Here is a 23,385-nt window from a genome sequence, read left to right as displayed (position 1 = left end):
GGGGGGGGATCAGACCAAGCTATCAGTCCTTCACTTAACTCTCTTGAGGTTCCAACTCCGAGATCTTCACGGCTCCTCCTGAAGCGCGCTGAGTGACATGATGACGACAAACGACGCTGACATTTTTTTAACATTGCTGCCCTGTCAAGCGGGAAGCCCCCAGCTGTGCTGTAACCTTAAATGTGCTGCTGTGGTAGCAATTGGTACAATCGTGCTGATGGGGTTGACACCAAGGCAAACTTGCATTCTCATCTTCATTTCAGCAAAGCATGGATTTTTTTCCTTTCCTCGCCTGCATATGTCGGCGTTCTACCTACCTTGGTTTTCCAACGAACCTTCCAATTATAGGTAGCTCAAAGCACACGTTGGGAGTCCATCTCCATGCGCTTCTAGATTGCCTACGAGCGGAAAGCCTTCAGGAGAATGTCCCATCATGAGTATAGCCATCATGTTCCCCGGCCCGGGGAGGCTATGCTATGACTGCAGCACAGTCTCCTGGCCGGCCGCCGATTGGCTAGGTCCAGAGGCTGGGGTAGGTTGTGACATGACCATCGCCCCCATGTGTTACCACCACCGGTAGATGCTATGCAATGATGCGGGTGATAATTGGGACAAAAGTGGATGACTCTGCCCTGCTTAGATTAAAGGTAGAATGTAAGGCTTTTCCACGATAACAGAACCTTACAAGTATGGTTCTGCGTTATACGAAGAAACCGTGTCTCCTCAATTGAATTGGCGGTTCTCTAACATGAACGTTAATTGTAATATGATGGTTTCTATATTATCACCCATTTCTTTCCAAAAACCGCCTGTTCAACGCCCATACGGACCGGCGGGTGACGCCATGACATCCCGCCAGTGTAATGTTTTCCCAAACAAGAAGACACCGAGCCTCTGTCCCTTTGTTCACCTATCCCTATACCAATGACTTCTTCCCAAATCAGTGAATCATGCTGCCCCTCACTACATTTGCATCTGATGATTGGTACCCATCCTCCCCATAGCCAACGGCGTCCTGTCCCTTGGATTCTCAATATGATACGCATAGGTTTCCAGCCCAGAACCCATCATGTCCACAAACTCAAAGATATGAGTGCCCCTAAACGTCTCGGCCCATAACCTGACTACGGCCGCCGCGAGCTGGCGAAGGTTGGTGGGGTCGGTAGCTGGCCCGTCGGTCGACCTCTGCTGGTGGTTATGATTTTGTTGTGCCCCTCCGCCGATAGCCGGGTCAATGGGAACGGCGAACTCGGTCTCGTCTAACATGCGGCGGAGGCCCTCGAGGAGCTGGCTTTCTTCGGATGTTATCGGCGGGTCGGTTGGGCCGATGGACGCGAGGGTCAAGAGCCATTTGGATACTAGGACGGCGCATTCATTGTTGCTCACTACCAGAAGAGGCTCGGTTAGCTTGGGATCAATAAATGTTCCAGGGACGGAAGATCAAGAGTTAAGACAAGAATCGTACTGGAATGTTGCACGCCCCATTCAGGCGACTTGGTCCTCGCCACGTAGTTGACGCCCATCTTGACCAGCGGGCTAAGTGCCTGAATAGCTTGATATACTGCACGATTGAGTAGCATACCACGCAAAAGCAGAGGTGCCTCCGCATAGGCCCGCCCAGCGGCGTTGTAAGCACGCGATTCGAGATGGCGACTCGAATTCAAGTCCGTATTCAGCCTGATGAACGCCACCCTGTGCAAGGCCACCGAATTGGAGTCGACAGGATCCCACGTATCGAACCCCTCTACGTGTCGTTGCTGCTCAACACTGTGAAACCACACTCGAATCGCTTGACAAATATCCTCATTCTCCTGCCCTCTTAGGGCTCTCTGCATTCCCAGGGACGTGGCAAAAGTTGCCTGCTTGAGCACAAAGATGTGCTGGAGGATAGCATGGATAAGAACGTAGTTACCCAGTGACGTGAGTTGTGGAGGCGGGCCCTGGATCCCACGATTGAACAACCGAGAAAACGCGATTGGCAAAGGGACTTCGGTACTGGGAGAGGTTTGTCGCACTTCTTGCCACTGGTTCGCATCTCCTGCTCTCCACAAACGAGTGGCATTGGGCAGATAGAGCTGGACCTCGGATGTAAGGAGTAGGGGGACCGTGTTGTACGCAACACTGCAGAGGTTGAAGAAGCAGTATGCTATCAGCTTCGTTCGAGTCGCTGATTCGGTGCGTACCCAACTCTCCCAGTCGGGCGCTTGGTTGGGCTCGCCGTGGAGACCTTCTTCCCTGACCAAGAGGGCAAGTTGGCTCTGCAGGGACAGTGCCTCGTGGAGGATGGCTTTGGCCCCCCACAGACCTATAGCGAAAAGAAGAAGCATTGCTTGAATGGTCTCGAGGCGTGACTGTGGGGTATTAGGGGAGCTATCAAGGGTCAGCGTTCATAAAATGCAGCAAGCAAGAGCACGTAACTTACTAGGGCTCCCGGTGTGTGTCTTGAGTGACTGGGCGGTCTCGATGAACAGAAGGATACGAGTGTCGAAACCCTGAGCTCGGTGATGGTCTCGTGGAATGGGGGCTATATGCCGCCGAAGTCGGTAGAAGGCCCTGCACTTCGTAACTATTTCGTCGTCGGATCTGTTCCAAGGCAACAGCTTTGGCGGCATACCAGAGCGCATGGCCTCTAGATCGCTCGAAGCGGTACTGGGCACCTACGGAAGTAATGGCTAATAGCAATTCAGGGGAAGCTTCCACGGGTAAAAAGGTCGGCAGATGAATGAAGGGAAGATGGTCATGGAACCCAGTGAAATAGCCCTCCAAGAATCTCTGTAAAGTATGGCGCGAAGGAAACACGAAGTTGCTGGGCAGAACCGAAGAGAATTCATCGAGCTTGGCTTTCATGACGGAATGGTCCTTTGCCGAAATCGTCAAATTTGCTGCTTTCATCGTATCAGCATGCAGTCTGGCACTCCCGTCTGGACCATCTCGAAGCTCCGGCTGTACCGACGGAAACCTCGAAGGAAATGTCGAATTGGGCTTCGAGGGACCAACCCGTAGTCCGCTTTCGGGTCCAGGGCGAGACCACATACTAAACGGTGCTTCCCCGTCGAAGAGTGAAGGGAAGGCGTGCGATGACGCATAGTCACCCATGAAGAGGGGGTCGAATTCGGAGCCCGGGGGTTGCGTACAATATCCTCCATTCATAGCGCCATGTTCCTGCTTTGGATTGTGATTTGCGAAAGACATGGAGTCCTGGTAAGACTTGGCCGGGGGGAGATCGGGTTGCTGTTGCGAGAGTCCTTGCATCATAGTCGGCTGCATGTGCTGTAGGTTGTTGACCTCACCACCGGAGGCAAGGTGCGTGGCCGCATCGGAAAGCAGATCAAGATTGCAAGCCGGACCTCTTGATAGAAGCCTAGAGTCAGATGGAATGGACGAGACCATGGACGGCTGCATACTGCCGTTGGGGAACTGAGATTGCGTTGCTGGCCTATGCTGAGTTTTCATTTGAATATCGGTATGATTCTCTAGTGGAGGTGGAGACACGACGCTTGACGAAGACGTTTTGCGTCGTTTGTTACCATCTTTGTGGTTCGCATTTTTGTTGTTGTTGCTGCTGCTGCTGCTACTGCTGGCGTTATTATTGTTGTTGCTGGCTCCATCGTTGAGATGGCAAAGCTTCTCGTGACGGACGAGAAGATCCCTGATGTCCATGTAAGCAAATGTAGGATAATGCGATGAAAAGACTTGTGACTATCTCAAGAGTCATGAATGATGGTATAAGGTGAACCACGGTAAAGTGTATTCTTTCTTTTGTGTGATGCTAAACAAAGCTATACTTGAGGGCGAGGGGTTGCAGGCCGTGGGGAAAGAGAGCAGAAAAAGTTGGGGATCGTTGAAGGTGGGAGGTGAGAGTGACTGGCTCGGTGGGCTTGTACTGTCAAATGCGTACACAGAAAATGCGGAGATGATGGTTGAGATGAAAGTATCGAAACTTACCGTCGTCCGAATCTCTTTCCACAGCCTTCCCATTCGCACTCAAAAGGTTTCTCTTTGGTGTGGGTTCTCTCGTGTCTCTGAACATGCTCGACGCGCCTTGAACAAATATTAGTATCAAAAGGAAGATGAGAAATGAGATTGAGGATCACTTACCTGAATCGCTTCGCACAGAATTTGCACGGTAAATTCTTGGGCTTCTGAGGGCGGGCCTCTCCGCTCTCGTGCGCATGACTCCCCGGTAGGGAACCAGCGGCCTCAACGGCAACGGATTGTTGGGACATCATGATGCCAGGGTTGTTTGCCTTGTGTACTTGGAGTCCGGATGGGTACTACTTGATTCTGACTGATAGGAACGCAGGTCGCTTTGGAGTCAGGAGAGGGGTAGGGGAAAGTCTAAATGGGAACTGTAGACTTGAGTAGTCAAGATCGGGTGGTGGAAGTTCAAGGGACGCCGTCGATGTGGGTTGGGCAGTGTATGCTTGCGCGGGATGGATGACAGGATGAGACTGCGGAGTAGCACAACAACGCGATTTCGCCAGACACAACCCTTCCTCTTTTCCGGTGAGGGCCAAACAGTGAACGGGTGGACGAAGGTAGAAGCTCGGGCAACGAACTGCCCTGAATAATAGCACCGTATTAGACCTTGCCGATCACCAGTCCTCTTTTTTGGAGAGTGTTTACCCCACGTCCTTGTGAGAATTGCCAGTTTCGGTTGTAGTGTCTTTTTCTCAACCCACTTTCTGTAGCCTATAAATGGCCGTTTACTCACAAGTGCAGCTGGCGTCAGTCAAGAGGTACCAATGGAGAAAGGGCCGAGATGTCGTACGGCTATGGCACGTTGTAGAAGCACCGAGGCCGAAAAGAGGTCGAGCAAGACGAGGGCGGGGAGGAACAGGCAGGATGACCGCCAATGACACAACCTAAAGCAACGAGAGGAGGTCTGTGAGCCCTTGTCTGCGGAGTGGGGTGATGGGCAAGGTCCAGTCTGTATGTTGTGTCAATTCGCAAAGGCAACACGACGGCACTAGCCGACTCTCGCGTATGTGAGGAGTCGTCGTCGAGATGAGGAGAAACGACACTCGAGTGGATGGAGAAGAAGGAGGATAGGGGGTGGAATGATGGAGCGATGCGGAGGAACAGAGGGATGACCCGAGGGATGAAAGCTGACTTGGAGCTCTCGGCGCTTCATCCCGTCGCCCAAAAAGCGGAGAAGTGCCAATCCTGTCGAGTGATGGACGACAGGGGGGAGAAGTGTCAAAGAATGCCGGATGGAAGTACATACAATAGTAATGATAATAATAATCTTGGGTGGTGTCCTGGCTGTAAGAAGGCCTCGAGGACCTTTAGCGCGAATGGACAGAGGGGGCAGAATGCCAATGCTGGGAAGTGAAAATGAGGAGAAAAGAGGGGAATGGGGATACTGAGGAATGAGGACCGTTGTTGTGTTGCCCGACTTGGTTTGCTTTTGCTACCCCGGCAGACCGTCGTATTGCTCGAAATAATTATGTACAAGGCGACTTTGTCCCGCCCTCGTGCGCTTGGAGTCTGGGACGATAAGTATCAATGGACCAAATCACCAGGCCGCGGTGTCGTCGACGTTGTTTGAGCAGAAGCCGAGACTGGGCTCTAGACAGACTGAAACACTTTCTCCTCGTTGGGTGCCCCCCTGAAGTAACGTTGATGTTTGGCAGTCTGTTGGAGGTTATGCACAAGACTGAGGTTGTATAGGCACAGATTCGAGGTAGAAGATGGAGAAGAGGATGTTCAGCCCAGGTGCTATGTTGCCCGGGGAAGATGTTGCCGGGGTGCTGTGCAAAGCGGGCTTGTTCAATTCAAGTGTGGGGAAAGGGGAGGAAGACCGCCCGGGTGTTTGCAGCACTGCAACCGCGAACAAAGACTCATATGAAGTCCAGTCCTCAGCGTCCCGCTCTGATCCGCTGTCTCCAACTGGCTGTGCGGCGGGTGAGTGAAGGGCGAGAGCAGTCGATGTAACTGTATCGTCAAGTCTCAAGTCTCCTCAGCTGGGTGACCGGGAACTGAACGAGGACAGGGGGAAAGCAGACGTGAAAAAGATGGATGGATGGATGGATGGATGCACGGCTTTACAAACACTGGCAGATGAAACCGAGTTGACGAGCACACAGCATCATTCCCATCTGCTAGTGTACGGAGGAAAGAGTGGGCGTGCGAGACTTCCCGATTAGGAGCTTCAAACCAAGAATGAAAGTGGAAGGAAACATGGCAAAGACCCACAGGCAGACGGCTGAAAACAGCAAGAGGTGATTAGGTAAGGTACAGAGAGGTACCTACCTCTAGAGGTACCTATACGATGCCAACCTCAAACCGAAAATCTACCTATGTGCGCCCAGCCATTTGGAGGGCATGCCGCTTGCAACTGACTTCTACTTCTGGCGCTTCAGTTCTTCTCCCTCTCGGAGCTTGCTTGCTGGCCTCCAATAATCCCCCGCACCGTTTCTCCGACGGGTACCTCAGCCCCTGGCTTGCCGGCAAATACAGCCTGATAGTCTTTGTATCGGACTGAGCCAAAGTGGGGGTTCCCGTCATCTATTGCACCGAGAGGAGTGTATGGTGTGGAAATGAAAGATGCTGCCACTAACTTCCACTTTTGGGACATAGGTACAGGTAGTCATTCCATGACGGAATCGAAGCTGCATCTCCGCACGGGAAAATGGGGAAGACGGCCGTTCGACCAAGAGAAGCCTGTGAGAAGGAGGGGTCAACCCCAGAACGCACTGCACTGCAGCCTCCGACACAACTGAAGTGGCACCGGCCCTTCCCTGCCTCCCAACCCTGCAAGCATGCAGACACGGCAGGTGCAAAATGTGGGGGTGGGGGAAGGAACCAATCCCCAAGCCCAGGCCAGGCACAGACGGTCCTGGTAATCAGCCATAAAAGTTGGGGTTCAGAACTCATTCGAACAGGCGTCTGTTGGAGTAATGGAGTATTGGCGGCCGACAAGTGCCTCGGCGAAATCGATAGCACTCGCTCCGCAGCACATCCAGACGACACCACCAACCAACGAGCCTGGTAGAGCGAGTTTGGCTGGGCACGCATTCTCATGAAGTCTGGGTTAGTACCACCGTGCCGCGAAGATGACGGATTCAAACATTTCAATTTTGTCTCCCTGACAACGTTGACATGTTCGCATTTACGACGTTTGGAGTGGAGTGGCCTCTTTCAAGCTCCGAAACGTCACTCCCCACTCGAGACGGGGAGCTCAAGGACACCGCATCCACTCGCATGTGCTTTTCCCCGCTGCCAACGCACGGGCCTTCTGGCATTCTTGACGCCATCAAGGCTTTTGGCCTGAGGGAACATTCATACAAGTATGTTGGAATGCCACGGCACCCAAACTGTAGGCCGAATACCTTACGCGTTTCATCTACATTTGCATTTGATTACTTGAGATCTCTCAAATGGCCAAAGGGTGCTCCTGGTGCTCTGAGAACAACCACCGAATCCATCTCGGTGAACCCCCTCACTTTTGATCAAACTCCAATCGTTCAGTTGCTTTTCTCACCAGCTGAACAAAAAATCCTAGGCCGCATTCACCTCCGAGTCAATCGTGGTCTTGAGCTGCGTCGGGCCGCCAATGTCCAGTCTGATTCCTTTCTGTTGTCAAAGTCGACTAGAGAAACAATTGCACACCAAGACGCATGCAGCTGTTCGAGAAAGCGGGGAAGCCACTAATCCATGTTAAGCTAGCGCGCAAGGAGCCGAGGAAACCGCCTGTCCCATTTTCTTGAATGTGATCGACAGACGGAAGCCCTCAACATGTCGCTGCGCTGGCAATCTCCATTGTTGCTTTTTTTCCTTTTTCTCTTAATTAATTCTGGTGCCTACAACCTTGAACGGCTTCGAGATATAGCCCAAGCCATGGCGGTTCCAAACGTGAAGAGGAGAAAGAGGAAGCATATCCAAGTCCTATCTCGATGCTCTGCGGAAGTGGCGCCCGCGTGTGGAGATGTCGCCAAAATGTCCTATTTGGAGATCTGGGGAAGATGGGCTGTGCTGACCCCAGATTCTCCTGGCCAAATCGATGACAGCGGGGAAGAGGCTAGATCGGTTTTCTAGAGACACTGGACGTGCGGAGAAGCATGGAACTCTGTAACCTCGGAAGACTCGCGGAACCTCCCAACAACTTCCAACTCATCCAATTCTTCCGGTTCGATTTCTCTGACAGCCTGGAACTCGAGGCCATGCATACGACTTGCACGCAGAAAGAGAAATATACCACGCGAACCTCATCAACGACCGTACTTGACTTAAAACTCCTCGCAAGGCCTTTTGTCTCTCCTTTACGTCCTTCATCCTCATCACCCGTCCTCCTCTGACTGGGGTCATCTCCTACTTGCCATATGGGGTTCGGAACATCAAGCGCCGTCTTCTGAGCTTGCCAGTTGCCCTCTTTGATCTGCACCTGACACTACACTGCAGACGTTCGAGACACTCGACTGGCAGCATTGGTAAAAGGGGTGGTGGTAGCATCAACAACCAAACAGCCTGCTACGAGCATTCAATATTACCACCACCACACACCACTCCGACTTGGTCCAACACATCACGTCTGATGTTCCCGTGCCCTCTTTACATCATTACTTGCGCGCGCTGCTTGTCAGAGGTATTGGGTCTCAGACTTGAGGTTACTCACACACACAGCGAATTTCTCATCAACGGCGATTTTCCCCCTCATTTCTATGCCATGTTCAGCTTGGACAACACTCATTCGCGCCGTCACTGTGAACACAATACGAACCAGCACTTCTCTCGGCAGACTTCACCCGGTGTCAGAGAGCATAGGAAGGCGGTTCACATTCATGTTTAACATTCAGCTTGGTTGTCAAGGGCGCTTCCGCTGCTTTGGGTTGATTCGACATAACCCACGTGGCTTGACGTTCAGCCATGTCTCAAGGCCATCTCCGTTCTGACTCCCGTCGATAAACCAAAAGCCATCTAGAACTGTACAATCTTTTCAGAGACACAGTCGATTTGAGACTCATCGTCGGTTATGCAACATCATCTACCGTGTACGAAGGATTAGCAAAAAGCGTTACACAACAGGCAGTTGGCATATCAAGGCCTCGATGATATGTAAGTAAACATTTCGCACGTGAACTTCCCAGTACAGTCAAGATCTGGAAAGAGTGCCAGAAAGAGCATTTTGAACTTTGACAGGTGATCCACCGGCGTTGGAAACCACACTCTCACAGCCAAGTGTCCATATTTTTCAAATAGGATGCTATACGGCCGCTGCCTAAAGGCTCGTGTTTTGAGAATCCATGAGCCAGTTGACATTTAGTGTGGGCATCGGTCATCTCTAGCGAGGGTCTGTCTTCAGTCCCTTTTACACGGGCTATCTTCTGCAAGTGCAACTGCTGTATTTGCTCGCATAGCGCCAGATACTTCAAATGGATAAACAAAAGGCTACGAGATGGCAAACCCACCATAGACAGCCTCGGTCTTAGAGAGAACACTCGTTACTAAATAAGCGCCTTGTCTCTCTGGTTCCTGGCAGGATCTCGCACACTCCGTCTGGTCCATGGTTCTGGATCGGACGTAACAGCCGGCGCGCCTTGTCTGAGGTTACCCACCACGTTCTTCGCCCTTGTGCGAGCCATATGGGATTCAAGCACGTCCATACTTGCTTTCGGGACCACAGACGGAACCGTCGACTTACATGATCCGGGTCACCGGGATGCTAGAACATTCACGGAACGCCCCGTAACCAACCACTGCCATCAGGTGCCGTTGGCGCCCACAACTGTCATCTCCGGAATTAGTGGAGTCCATGCCCAGTGCCACTGATGCCGACAAACATGCATTCATCGGGCCCAGACGTTGAAACGATAAATCTGAATCGGGTGTGTACCGGATCGCGGGAGTTTGGTCACTAGACGTTGACAAGTGGTCACATCCGGCCTTATTCTGCTGCAATGAAGATTTAGTCGCTAAGGCAATTGGTTCGCTGCCAGCAAATCAGAGCACGGGATTCATAAGCATATGGAAGCAATGCTACTCCTTCATTTCCCATGTGCGTCAAGTCTTCTCTTCACTATCACTTGCCTTAATATTAATCTTCCCCGGATTTTGCATGCCCTTCATGCTGCCCTCCAGGATCTCGGTAATGTGCGGATACATCCAGAGGATACACACCCAGACGCAACCTCATGACGGGCGTTGTCTTAGTACGCCCCTCACTTTACCATCCTCCTATTCACTAGTTCTTAAACAAAAAGGCTTTGAAAAATTCGAATGGGCACCTCGCTGGGTGTCATGGATGAACAAAAGTCCTTCAGCTGACCCTTGCCCATGAGCCTCCATCCTGCGAAGATGGTGGTAGACGCCGCCAGTGGTAGCGGCCCGAGAAGAACAACACCGCGAATGAACATCGTTTCCTTCATATTGACGGGGGCCAGGCATAGAGGAGACTCTTCCCAAAGAGGATGGTCCCGTGAAGAGAATGTTTTGTATCTCCTAGTGTATCCTGGAACACTAATGTGGCGTGGACATTCGGCCCTTTGTGATGGATCATAGACTTCACTTAGGTCACGTACCTCGCCCATACCAAGTAGGCAGGTGGTGTATCATTCAGCAGTTGTGAGATGATATTGGATTCATGCTTCCTAGTGTTGCCACCCCTTCTATCAATCAAGCAACTTCTCTTTACAGAAATGCGGCAGGTTTTACATCAAGGGGGCTTCGGGGACACTTTCAACATTCCTCAAGAAATCAGATATATCAGCCGTTGTCCCGCGTGCTAGGGATAACACGAATTCTTACTTCTTCATCCTGTTGTACTTCGGTGGGACAGATATCGGGTCTTCGTCTCGTTACAGCCGCGGCCGTCCAACTTTCACCATGCGTCTTGGCACCCTTCTGCTGGCTGTTGCCAGCCTAACATCTGCTGTCAATGCATACTGGATGGGGGACATTGCTCGTAAGGGGAGTCACTAGTTTCTAAGTTACTCTCAAGGCTAACAACATGGCTAGATCGTGGTTATGCCCCCTTCGCGTACTCTGGATATCCGGTCTTTCGAAACGTCAAGGATTATGGAGCAAAGGGTATGTTGAGCCAAAGTGTTCCCAGAGTTATAGGCACGATCAAGTCTAACACGGGAATAGGAGATGGTGTTACCGACGATACAATTGCTATTAATGCCGCCATCACCGCCGGAAATCCTTGCAACCAAGGCTGTGTAAGTGTTTCGGGTTTGAGCTGGTTGAAAAAGCTTATTCTAACAATTGTCTTTAGACCTCGACCACCACGACTCCAGCCGTTGTCTACTTCCCCGCCGGAACCTACCTTATCTCTGGGTCCATCAAGCCAGCATACTTTACACAATTGATCGGAGATGCGAGCTCCCCACCTACACTCAAGGCCACGGCTAACTTTGCTGGTTTTGGTCTAATTGATGCGAATCCTTACTACACTCAGTACCTGAACTGGAAGGCTGTCAACGTCTTCTTCCGTCAAATTCGCAATTTTGTTATCGATACTACGAATATTCCACCTGCCAATGCCGCCACAGGTATTCATTGGCCAAGTTCACAGGCGACGAGTCTGCAGAACATCGTCTTCAACATGCCGACGGCATCGAATGTTGTCCATGTCGGTTTGTTCATGGAAGAGGGTAGCGGTGGTTTCGTCACGGATCTGACCTTCAACGGTGGTGCCACTGGTGCTTCAATGGGTAATCAGCAGTTCACTATGAGGAACCTGAAGTTCAACAACTGCAAGACAGGTGAGCTCATCATATTTCTTCTTACATCTTGATATAGTCTGCTGACCCTCCCAAGCCATCTATCATCTGTGGAACTGGGGCTGGACATATTCTGGCCTCTCCATTAACAACTGTGGCGTTGGCATTGACATCACCGCCGGCAGCGGCAAGGTAGAAACCGGCTCCATCATCGTCTTCGATAGTTCCTTCACCAACACCCCCGTCGCCATTTCCACCTCCTGGACCACTGCCAGTAGTCCCGACACCGCCGGCACTCTCGTCCTCGAGAACATTGCCCTCACGAACGTCCCCATCGCCGTCAAAGGTCCCCAAGGCACTTACCTTTCCGGCTCCACCGGCTCAACCACCATCACGGCCTGGGGCAACGGCCATAAATACACCCCCTCCGGCCCTGTCGAGTTCGCCGGCGCCCTAACTCCCAACCCACGCCCCGTTAGCCTGCTCGCCTCCAACGGGCGCTACTACACGCGCTCCAAGCCTCAATATGAGACTCTCTCCGCCTCGCAATTCATCTCTGCCCGTGCCTCGGGCGCCAAGGGTGACGCCGCAACCGACGACACCGCCGCCCTGCAAAACGCTATCAACACCGCCGTCGCCCAGGGTAAGGTGCTCTACCTGGACTACGGGCTGTACCGGGTCACCTCAACCATCCGCATCCCGCCTGGCGCCAAGATTGTCGGCGAATCCTACGCCACCATCATGTCGGCCGGCGGGTTTTTCAATGATATCAACAACCCCAAGCCAGTCCTACAAGTGGGCAGCTCCAGCGGACAGGCGGGCACGGTGGAGCTAAGCGACTTTATCGTTTCCACGCAGAACGCGCAGGCGGGCGCAGTGCTGATTGAGTGGAACTTGGCCAGTCCGGCGAGTAACCCCAGTGGAATGTGGGATGTGCACACACGGATTGGCGGGTTTGTGGGCAGTCAGCAGCAGGTCGGGCAGTGTTTGAAGACGCCCGGGAATCCAACGGTGAGGCAGGAGTGTATTGTGGCGTTTATGGCCATGCATATCACCAAGGGGGCGAGCGGGTTGTATATGGAAAATGTTTGGTTGTGGTGAGTAACCCTCATCTCTTTTGCCTGGGACGGGAGAGAGAGAGAGAGAGAGCGAGGAGAGTATGGAAACTAACGTACATGGATAACAGGACCGCCGACCATGATATCGATGACGCGGCAAATACGCAGATTACTCTCTACAGCGGTCGTGGTCTTTGTAAGTCCTCTTTTCCTCTCCCATTTTCTTTGACGCCCTTAACCTAACCCCCTCCCTCCTTTTCCAATAAATACAGACATCGAATCCACCAGCGGCACCTTCTGGCTCTACGGCACCGGGTCCGAGCACCACGTTCTCTACCAATACCAGCTCTCCTCCACCCAAAACATCTTCATGGGCATGATCCAGACCGAAACGCCTTACTACCAGCCCACACCCAACGCCTTGGTCCCCTTCCCGTCTGTTTCCTCCCTCAACGATCCCAACTTCTCCACTTCCTGCTCGGGAGTATCGGGGAACTGCGCAGCAGCTTGGGGTCTCCGGGTGCTCAACAGCAAGAACATCCTTGTGTATGGAGCGGGCTTGTATTCGTTTTTCAGCGATTACAGTACTGCTTGCTCGACGTTTGCGGCGGGGCAGACGTGTCAGAGTAGGATTGCGAGTGTGGAGGGGACCGGGTGTTCGAATGTGAATATCTATGGATTGAACACGATTGGAGCGCAGAGTATGTTGACGAGGGATGGAGTGAGTGTTGCGTGGTACGCGGATAATGTGAATAATTTCCCGAGTTCGGTGGGGGTCTATAAGAGTGGGTGAGTGAGCTGGGCGGATGGGATGTTTGGAAATTGGTATGTATTGGGCTGGCTGGGAAGAGTGCAGTTTGTGTGGGGCGAAGAAGTGGTAGCAGCGGTAGGTTGAAAGACTTGGGGGATTGTACATATCAGACTGTTCTTGGTTGTGGGTGACATATCCGTTATTTCTGAATTTGGACCAAATCGTTAGAACTCAGACACCTTGGCTTCGCTAATAACCATTCATACCACTCACTGCCCATATTCACACACACCACACCAGCCCCTACCTAACCATCAAGCGAAAACCCAACATCCTTATTCTCCCTCCCCATCCTCACCAACCGCTCCCTCATCCCCTCCGCCCTCTCTCTCGCCTCCTCCCCTCTCTCCCCCAATGCCGAGAAATCACATCGTTCTACCCACTCCCCGACCCCATGCTGCAACACATTCCTCGCCCTCTTCCCACTTGATGTGCCCGCCACATGCCCGACACTTCCATGCAACGTCGTCCTCTCTTTGTGACATGAATACACCCCCCTATGCAGAATATTATTATCATAAAACGCCACGTCCCCCGCATTCAGCTCCACAACCAGCTGTCCCGGCATATCGGGCTCAAACGGATCCGCTGCGCGCTCTTCGTCTGTGCGCGGGCGCGTGTGTGACTTGGGAACCAACACCAGCGACGTATCGTTGTCGACGAGACTCAAGTTCCATTGCGTATGGTAGCGGGGTTCCGTAGCCGGCAGCACCAGCCTCTGCCTTTCTTCCTCGGCGGACGCAGTCGCGGGGATATCGTCCCGATGCCAGCTCAGAGCAAACTCCTTGTCGGGCCGAACGAGCATGTTGAACAGTTCCATTACCAGGTCGTCGTCCGTGGTGCCCTCGGGCAACAGTTGCTTAGCGATGGAGAGGATGGAAGGGGAAAAGTAGAGCTTCAGAAAGGCGTTTTTGGATTCCATGTCTTGGGGGAGGAGGGGCGGCAGGTCCGGGTGTAAGAGGTGTTGGACGCCCCAGATTCCGGAACCGTCGGCGGGGGGAGAGGAGGGCCAGGGTGGGAATTGTTTGCCTACGGTTCGGATGTAGGGCCAGGAACCGGCGCGGGCAAGGGCCGTCAGGGAGTCTGCGGCGGAGCGGAGGGTGGTGAGTTCGGAGAGGGTGAGGAGGGAGCGGATTACGGTGAAGCCATTTTCTTGGAGCTCTCGGAGGAGGGGGGAGGGGTAGCTGGTTTTTTGGGACATTTTTGGGTGATTTCAAGAGTTGACTGGTGAGAGAGGTGTTGGGTAGTTGATGAGAAAAGGTAGAGTCAAAATAGAATAGGAAAAGAAGAATTGGGATGAGAGTGAGAACCCGTCGTCCTCTTACCAAAGGATATTTCAAGGAAAGAGAAGCAAACGTTATCAGAGTAGGTCAACCTCGCTCGAGTTGGAGGCCGTCTTCATCCGAGTCTGGATAAGTTGGGGAATGGCCAAGACATCGTGTAACCTCAAACAGGGTGAGTATCGTGTGGGGTAACCAATAAGTAATATGCATGTGAAGTAACGACAATGAGGAGAGAAGAGGAGAATTGGAGAGTTTCGTCGGGGCATCTTTGACCCCAACCCGCTCCTCTGTCTACGAGTACTAGAAGATCGTGAGGTGGCACCAGTGAGGGACAATACAACGTTGCAGATGCCTCAACTTTGGGGGATTTGACTCGAGCATTCTCCAAAGGTAAACAGTGGATATGAAAGTGCGGAACTCAAATTCAAAACATAACAGAAGATGCGATATATTGAACAACCCATTTCGCCAACTGACTTTCCGTTCAGAAGTTTGGGGGATGGAACTCGAGGGAAGATACGATGAAAGACGGAAAAAAAGACAGGATGACATAAGCTCACAGTCAGCCAGCCACGTGCTCTCGCGATCCAGCAACGCGAACAAACAATTGAAATCGCCCCCCTTCGATCGCGTTTGCCTTCGACGTCATAACCCAGTGATGAAAGATTGAACACTTAAAAATCGTCCCTTGGACTTGGCACTTTAATCATTTTTTTGGGGAGTTTCTTGTCTCTCGTTCCTTACCCAATTTTTATATTCGAACCACTCAAGTCAATTCATCCGATAAGCAAACAAACAATGCCACCCCGCAAGCGCAAAGCCGCAGCCATCGCGCATGATGACGACGCAGTCTCAACACCCGACTACTCCGCGCGTCGCCGCTCAACGCGCGTCTCTGCCTCCGCAAAGAAAAGCCATTACTTTGAAGGCGGGGACTCTGATTCCGACTCACCAGAAGCTTCCGCCGCTGCCAAATCCAAATCCAACGCCAAATCCAAAGCCAAAGCCACACGCGGCAGGCCAAAGAAGGCCAAAGTAGAAGCCGATTCCGACTTGGACGAAAACGACGACGAAGACGACGAAGACGCCTATAACGACGACCCCGAAACCCAAAATGACGACGACGACGACAATACTCATCAAAACAACAACAACAACGAAGAAGAATCAGATGATTCCACTTCCTCCCCCAAGCTCACTTTCATCCCCATCCCCAAACTCCGCGACCCAAACGGCGTACCCTACACCCCCTCCACCATCCACCCCAACACCCTCCTCTTCCTCGCCGATCTGCGGCGCAACAACAAGCGCTCCTGGCTCAAACTCCACGACGCCGAGTACCGCCGCTCCCTCTCAGACTGGGAATCCTACGCCACCTCGCTCACCGACGAAATCATCGCCTCATGTGACTCCACCATTCCCGAGTTACCCTTCCGAGACATCAACTTCCGCATTTATCGAGACATCCGCTTCAGCAAAGATCCCACGCCTTATAAGCCGCACTACAGCGCGAGCTGGTCGCGCACGGGACGGAAAGGCCCGTATGCGTGTTACTATGTGCATGTGGAGCCGGGCAAGTGTTTTGTGGGTGGCGGGCTGTGGCATCCTGATGGGCCGGCGCTTGCAAGATTGAGGGCTAGTGTGGATGAGAGGCCGGGACGGTGGAGGAGGGTGTTGATGGATAAGACGTTTAGGGACACGTTTCTTGGGAAGGGGGGAAAGGAGTCGGTGATATATGGAAGGAAGAAACGGGAAGAGAAGAACAAGAAGAAGAAGGGGAGGGGGAAGAAAGATGAGGAGGAGGAGGAGGAGGAGGAAGAGGAGGAAGAGCAGGATGGTGGGTTGGATGAAGAGAGGGCGGTTATTAAGGCATTCTGTGTGGCTAATGCTGAGAATGCGCTGAAGACTAAACCCAAGGTGCGTCGGAATTTCGCTGCTGTCTGATTGGGTTGTTGGTTTTCGACTCTTTTGTTGAGGGGTGAAATGGTCAGAGACGGGTCAGCTAACGGGCTTTTTTGATTCTAGGGCTTCGATGCTGAGCATAGAGACATAGAGTTGCTCAAGCTGCGCAACTTCACCGTGGGGAAGAAGTTGCCTGATTCTGTCTTCACATCAGAAAACGGGCAGGAACAGGTGCTTGATGTTATCAGGGCTATGGTTCCGTTTGTAAGTACCGATATCCCCCTGCTTACAGTCACAAATGCTGTATCCAGATTATTGCTAACTGGGGCGGGTTATAGGTAACGCACCTCAATCGCATCGTCATGCCTGATCCTGGCGACGATGACGATTCAGAAGAGGAAGAAGTTTGAATGAAGCCGCTCGAGGGAATGAACCCTTTGTCCTGTGTTTTGGATTCGACTCCCAGTCTTTTGGATAGCGAGCGATATCAGGATCTGGAACTGCTTCATATTGTCGATTCTTCTTCCCTTGCTTACTGACGATGAAATGATACTCACCGCAACGGCATTCGACATTCCACCGAACAACTGTGTCTTTGTGGGACGTAAGTAGGTGACAAGTAATAGTTGGGTATCAGAAACTAATTAAAAAAAGGGAAGTAGACCCTGGTATCGTCGGTAACACATATCCCGCCAACATGACGCAGTACCGAAAACATGATAGCGTAGAAACCCATGAGGGGACACCGAAACTGAGCGTGTCCCAGTCCAATCCTGCAACGCCTCGACCTCCCGTTCCGTCTTTCCGTCCTCGTCCTCGGTCTAGCCAAGCCATCCAAATCCGCCGTACATTTTTTTCGAGTTCACTTTTGGCAAACCGCACCTAGTCTTCAACAAACACATCGCGTCGCAGTCGCGCTTAACAAAATCCATGATGATCCAGTCATCGTGTCGTTTAAGCGGTGGTAGCAGCAGCAGCCTCCTCCTTCTTCTCCTCGTCCTTCTTCTCCTCGGCAACGGGGGCGGCGGGGGCAGCAGTCTCGGCGGGAGCGGCGACAGCAGCAGGAGGCTCGGCGACGGCAGCTGCAGGAGCAGGAGTCTCAGTCTCAGCAGGGGCAGCGGAAGCCTCCTCCACAACCTTCTTGACTTCATGAGCAGCGGGGACGGCAACAGCCTCCTTCTCATCAACGACAGCCACGGGCACAGCGGCAGCCTCGGTAGCAGCAGCAACCGGAGCACCAGCAAACTCGGGGGCGGCGATCTCGGGGATTTCAAAGGGGGCGCTGACAACCTCGGGAAGAGAAGAAGCCTCTTCCTTCTCCTCCTTCTTCTCCTCCTCCTTCTTCTGCTCGGGAACAGCAACTTCAGGGGCAGCGGCAACCTCGGGGGCTTCTACCGCAGGTGCAGCGACCTCAGGAGCGGGGGTTACGCTAGGAACGGGGGTGTTCTCACTAGGAGCAGCAGCAGCAGCTTCCTCCTTCTTCTCATCCTTCTTCTCCTCCTTCTCCTCCTCCTTCTTCTCCTCAGCAGGAGCGGCAACGGCGGCAGGAGCGGCGCTCTCGGCCGGAACAGCCTTGGCAGCGGGGGGCTCGGCAGAAACCTCGACGGGGGCGGCGGCGGGGGCTGAATGTTATGTATGGTTAGCTATCTTGCTCAAGCCAAGGTTGAGCGCGGGGTTCGGGTGTAAACGTACCGGCAGCGGGAGTCTCCTCCTTGGCAGCCTCCTTGGGGGCTTCTTGAGGGGCCTCGTTGGCAGCTAGCTCGACGGCACCGGGAGCGGCAGCAGCAGCAGCAGCGGGCTTGGTGGCATCCTTGGCAGGAGCAGGAGGAGCGGCAGCGGCAACAGGGTCGTGCTGAGCGGCATCGGCAGCAGCCTCGGTGGGCTTAGCGTGGTCGACGGGCTTGGACGCCCTCTTCTCAGTGGGCTTCTTGAAGGCAGCCCTGAGCTTCGCCTTCAGGTTGGTGAACGCGTCGAAAGCTGTGGTAACGAAAAGTCAGCCGGCTGGTTTCGCGCTTCATGTCGACAAATGGGCCCTGGTTGTCCGCTTGTGGATCGAGTTGTTGTCATGGTCGCCGGTCCCGTTGCGATGGGGACAGCCGGGCTGATGGAAGACGGATGCGGCAAACTTACGAACACCTGGCATTTTGGCGGTTGATTGTATGGGTTGTGGGTAACCAAGAAAAGGCGGAACAAGAATATGGTATGGTCAAACTGGCGGGTTTGTTAGTGGATTATTGTTGATGTTGTCGAGATGGAGCAGCGGATGACGCGGGAAAGAGGAATGAAGGGAACAGATGACGAGGAAAGTGAGGCTAAATATGGAACGCCATCCAAGGGGCCAACGTGGGAGTTATGTGGAGGCAGGGAGAGATAAGCAATAAGGGTACGTCAATGATGGGGCTGAGGAAACCGAAGCTGATTTGACGACGGGCGGGAGTTGAAGAGATGGACACGGAGAGAGAGACGGCTTCTTCCACCTGGGATGACTACTTGTTGGTGCCTTTGACTGACAGACACCCCGAGGGTCTGCATCTGACATTGAGACACAAGCAATTGGCAATGAGTGGCTCGTTGTTTATTTAGATCAGCTGCTTAAGTTGCAATCTGATGGTCCCGTCGGGGACCGTTCCAGCAGTGACACCCAGTGACACATGCTCGGCGCTCTGCCAATGGCCGGACTGCCCGCATCGACTAGAGCAGAGGAGGAGGAGGTGCGTGTACCGCGTCGCAACAGGAGGGAAGGGGCAAAACATGCAAGTGTTTGTGTGGGTGATGACTGGTGAACACACACCTTTTGAGACTGGAAAGTTGACGAACGACAGAGTGTAGCTGGCGATGATGGTATGCGTCGTCAAACTTTGCCTTTTGGATGCTTGTTGGTGTGTTTTTTTGTTGAGAAAAGGAAAAAGAAGAAATGACGCGAGAATAAGTGTCTTTTTGGAAAAAGGAAGAGGTAAGTACGGGGACGAGCAAGATGGAGATTAGCGCCTGGAAAGCGAAATTAGCCAGGGAGGGATGCGAGCGGGCGTTTACGGATTTGTAGAATTGTAGGTCCAGTTTACTTTTATTGCACGTGAAGTACATTAGTCTCCTAGGTACTGTGTAGAGGTAAACCACCCACCTTTTCTAGGTATTACAGCTACTATTTTAGTAATGCTTCAGTTGGACTTGTAAGTAGAGGTAAGAAGTTGACGTCGGGGTATCCATCTCTTAGGTTCTCCCCCACATCATGAAACAGAGACTGGACGATGCAAAACTGTCAGGGCAGGTCCCAGACCACTGACATGGCCGACATGACACACTGGCGCACCTCAAACCCGCAGGGTTCCTCCTCACTCACAGCTAGCCGCTTGTGGATAAGCATAAAATCTGTATCCACCCGACTACTGCGTAGCCCCCGCACTGCCTGTTCATGTGTTGTGCAGGCCCCGAGCTTGGGCCACATCCGTTAGCAAGCAAACTTCCCAACTCCCGTCCATACCACGGCAGGCATTTCCCAGCATTACAACGAAGTGGAAGCTTTCAGTTCTCTGCTCTAAAAATACTCGATACGGGACACGAATGATTCCAACGTCGTGACAACATCATCAATCACGGATCGAATTGCCTCGAGTGGGCACATGTCATTTCTCTGTCGGCCCACTTGGATGACTCGATCGCCCTCCTCGATAACCGAGAATGGATCATTCCAACCGTCGTTCCCGAGGCTCGCCGCCAACCAACAGGGCTGCATAGTGTGTTGGTAACCACAGCCAATTCTCCGGGCCACGTTGTTTCTTCTTACCAAATTCCGCTCCCTCCGCGCCTCCTCCGCATTTGCCTCGCTAGCCCTCGCTAGTTGTCGCTACTAATCTTGTTTCTCCCTCGCTACCCTCTCCCCGGATTCGCCCTGGAACATCGTCATTCATATCACAAGTGCCGATAGAAGCGCTGGAAATCATAAGTCACATCCGAACTATTCAACTACCGATCCCAATGTCCGCGCCCTGGCTCACCGTTGCAGACATACATGACTGCAAGTGCTTACCCGACGCAAGACACGTGCGGACTGATCCATCTGTACAGGTCTTGGATGTGATGCAGCTGCAGAGTAAATCATCTCAAAAACTGCCATGCAACGAGACCTTGCAGCAGGCCATCAACAAAGTCAAATCTCATGGCTAAAGGACTGTGTCGAAAATCACAAAAGATGTAATTCGCACCAGGAAGACCATTGCTGGCATCCGACCCGTCTGGTCTGAGTCTCTGGTAAATCCACGAAACACAGATCTTGGTGCGCCTCAAGCCATCGGGTTGGACCAAAGTCGCGGCGATGGGACCCTGACCTCGGTATCCCAACATTATCTAAACTTCGATCCAACCTTCTGGAACCGAGAGGTTACCGAAGCTCTGGTGAACACCACATGCCAAGTCCTCCAGGGGCGTATTTGATCACCTCGTATACTACATTTCGGCAAGCGACAACTAGTGTGGGAGTAATTCGAGCATAATGCGGCGGGAAAATTTCCCAACCGACTCCATCCTCGGATAATCGAAGCCGGTCCCGTAATGTACAAAGACAACGCCTGTTCTTCGACACTAAAACGTCATATACGGAGCAAAAAGAAGACGAGCTGAGCCATTACCACCTTTGGGCCCGCTTGATCGAGTCCTCCACGGCCTGCAAACTAACCTTCGAAAGCGATAAACTCATTGCCTACTCTACTTTGGTCAAGATGGTCCCAGCACGTATCAACGATGAATATGTCGCCGGCATGTGGCGCAAGTATCTCGAACACGAGAGTTACTTTGGCAACTCCATCTTCCCCTATTCTTCTTGACCAAGATCTGACCTCCTCCAACTAACAGAAGAAGAAGTCATCTCCCCAGCTAAACATGGGCCTCAATAGACTGCCCCTTACACTCGAGACCTAATACAGTACCACAACTCCCTCTACAGAGCCGACTCCGTCTCCCTCACCTACGCCACCCCCAACCCAACAGGCGACATCCTTCCCGGAGGCCGCCGCCATCTCCGCGACATCTTCATGCCCGTCAAGCTCATTTACACAACCACGCACAGCCGGATGTCTACTGGAACGTTATCATCAAAGGCATCGAGCTCGAGTGTCGCCTCGCGCTACGTCGAGCACTCCACAGAGGGGGCGGGTATCCTTCGAGGACAGGTTTCCGATCACGCTCAACGAATTTAAAAGAAAACTCTGACGTGGAAAATTAAACCGAGAGGATATTCGTCATGCCAGCGTGGACGATGGTAACGAAGTCTCGAGGCGATATCGCTATTTCGATACCTGGACGCGGAAAGGGGCGTATATGAACGGTTGGGCATTTTCAAGTCAGTATGATGAGAACTGTCACTTGGTTACAGAGACTCACCGCGGCAACTCATATCACGGTTTACACTGAGGCAGAGATTCGTTTGCTTGCCAAATACCTTCAAATGCAGCCCGGTTCGCCGGTGGCGGTCAAGTGCAGCGAGCTGTGGTGAGAGTGGCAAGCAGGCAAGGATCCTGCGCAAACACATAGGCATGAACCATAACGACTTGAAGTTGCGAACTCAACCACATTTTACAATCAGCAATATATCAACCATTACCGTTCGACTACATACCTCTCTATGTTCAGCTCAAGAGAGAAGCGGCCTTGCTTCCTCTTTTTTTTCCCTCTTTTTTTTTTTTGCGATCATATCCCTCCGATTTGCCCGATCGTTCCAAGAGCACCAGACTTGCATAGATATCCGGGAATGGGAGGCACTTTTGAATGTGATCTGAAATGGTGGTAGAAATTCAACGTGCGCATTTGCAAAGTCCACAGCAGCGCTTATCCTAAGATTTATGAGAAATGCTGGACCTGCTATGGTAGGATATGGACAAAAGACAGGGGATAGCTAAGCGCGATGAAGTAGGTGATTGGCAGGGCTACCTCACGGAATAGTGACAAAAGAGGAGTTCAGGCTCCAGAATTCGCCAGTAGCAACCCCGGCTCTACAACAACACACAAGCTTCAATTCGTCCAGCTTTGTATCGATTCCAGTAGCGCGGTTGAGCAGTTATATCTTATATGGTAGACCCCATAACAAAGATGACAACGAGAGCGACTATCAGAACTCACACTCACTTTGTATCAAGCAGTGATTTCGAAGTCAGGTAGCGAAGACTGTACTAGCTTCATATCTCAAACACTACAGCGACTATACAAAGCCCACCAGCAAGCACCCTGACCGACATCGATTTCCCTGAAACGCCAAAAAAGACTCCTTCGATACCAAAATGGCTTCTCACAACCCATCATCACCTCCATCATCATCACCTCCACACATCGATACTTCCCATCCCAGTCCAGATTTAATTCAATCAACAACAACAATGCCATCCGAAACTCTCCAAACCCATCCCCATCCCCATCCCCACCCCAACCGTCTTCAACTCCCGCCTCGTCGCCCCCAACCTCCTCCAGTTCAAGCCGCTCACCTGCTGCAAATGCAACTACATCATGCTGGACACCGAGTGGCGGTGCAACCACTGCGGACATGATCACGAGTACATGGGCGACGATCGGCGGGAGGAGAAGTATGTTTATATCATAGAGAGCACCTCTCAAGCAACCGAAGTCAAGGGGTGAGTCACGATAACTTTTGAATTGAAAAGGAAACAAAAGATGTCTTG

General features: G+C 52.4%; 6 protein-coding genes across 6 annotated transcripts in view; 4 read left to right on the top strand and 2 right to left on the bottom strand.

The window, feature by feature from the left end:
- Window positions 1–963: 963 nt before the first annotated feature.
- Window positions 964–4,174, bottom strand: NEUTE1DRAFT_87299 (uncharacterized protein; the record flags this gene model as incomplete). The annotated part of the gene is made up of 7 exons (XM_009855851.1): window positions 964–1,385; window positions 1,583–2,305; window positions 2,423–2,558; window positions 2,662–2,882; window positions 3,036–3,692; window positions 3,946–4,041; window positions 4,099–4,174. 7 exons carry the CDS (start codon window positions 4,172–4,174, stop codon window positions 964–966), a joined length of 2,331 nt encoding a protein of 776 aa, XP_009854153.1.
- Window positions 4,175–10,824: 6,650 nt separating this feature from the next.
- On the top strand, window positions 10,825–14,127 carry NEUTE1DRAFT_87296 (uncharacterized protein; the record flags this gene model as incomplete). The annotated part of the gene is made up of 7 exons (XM_009855850.1): window positions 10,825–10,903; window positions 10,957–11,028; window positions 11,089–11,162; window positions 11,219–11,708; window positions 11,764–12,763; window positions 12,853–12,920; window positions 12,997–14,127. 7 exons carry the CDS (start codon window positions 10,825–10,827, stop codon window positions 13,515–13,517), a joined length of 2,304 nt encoding a protein of 767 aa, XP_009854152.1.
- Window positions 14,128–15,536: 1,409 nt separating this feature from the next.
- On the top strand, window positions 15,537–17,286 carry NEUTE1DRAFT_68606 (uncharacterized protein; the record flags this gene model as incomplete). Its single annotated transcript, XM_009855849.1, has 4 exons — window positions 15,537–16,546; window positions 16,652–16,735; window positions 16,844–16,984; window positions 17,059–17,286. The coding sequence occupies 4 exons, from the start codon at window positions 15,617–15,619 to the stop codon at window positions 17,128–17,130; spliced, it is 1,227 nt and encodes a 408-aa protein (XP_009854151.1).
- Window positions 17,287–17,674: 388 nt separating this feature from the next.
- NEUTE1DRAFT_103622 (uncharacterized protein) lies at window positions 17,675–18,863 on the bottom strand (the record flags this gene model as incomplete). The annotated part of the gene is made up of 3 exons (XM_009855848.1): window positions 17,675–18,342; window positions 18,413–18,697; window positions 18,851–18,863. 3 exons carry the CDS (start codon window positions 18,861–18,863, stop codon window positions 17,675–17,677), a joined length of 966 nt encoding a protein of 321 aa, XP_009854150.1.
- Window positions 18,864–21,435: 2,572 nt separating this feature from the next.
- Window positions 21,436–21,912, top strand: NEUTE1DRAFT_131775 (uncharacterized protein; the record flags this gene model as incomplete). The annotated part of the gene is made up of 2 exons (XM_009855847.1): window positions 21,436–21,485; window positions 21,660–21,912. The coding sequence occupies 2 exons, from the start codon at window positions 21,436–21,438 to the stop codon at window positions 21,910–21,912; spliced, it is 303 nt and encodes a 100-aa protein (XP_009854149.1).
- Window positions 21,913–23,212: 1,300 nt separating this feature from the next.
- Window positions 23,213–23,385, top strand: part of NEUTE1DRAFT_112697 (uncharacterized protein) — a gene marked incomplete at both ends in the record, with an annotated part of 1,539 nt that continues 1,366 nt past the window's right edge. The window contains one exon of the mRNA XM_009855846.1: window positions 23,213–23,337. Coding sequence (XP_009854148.1) covers window positions 23,213–23,337 — 125 coding nt within the window. The remainder of the gene's footprint in view (window positions 23,338–23,385) is intronic.

Source organism: Neurospora tetrasperma (assembly GCF_000213175.1).
Source record: "Neurospora tetrasperma FGSC 2508 unplaced genomic scaffold NEUTE1scaffold_6, whole genome shotgun sequence".
NCBI classification, from domain to species: domain Eukaryota; kingdom Fungi; phylum Ascomycota; class Sordariomycetes; order Sordariales; family Sordariaceae; genus Neurospora; species Neurospora tetrasperma.
Note: the sequence above shows the minus strand (reverse complement) of the source record. Positions and strands in the feature narration are given on the sequence as shown.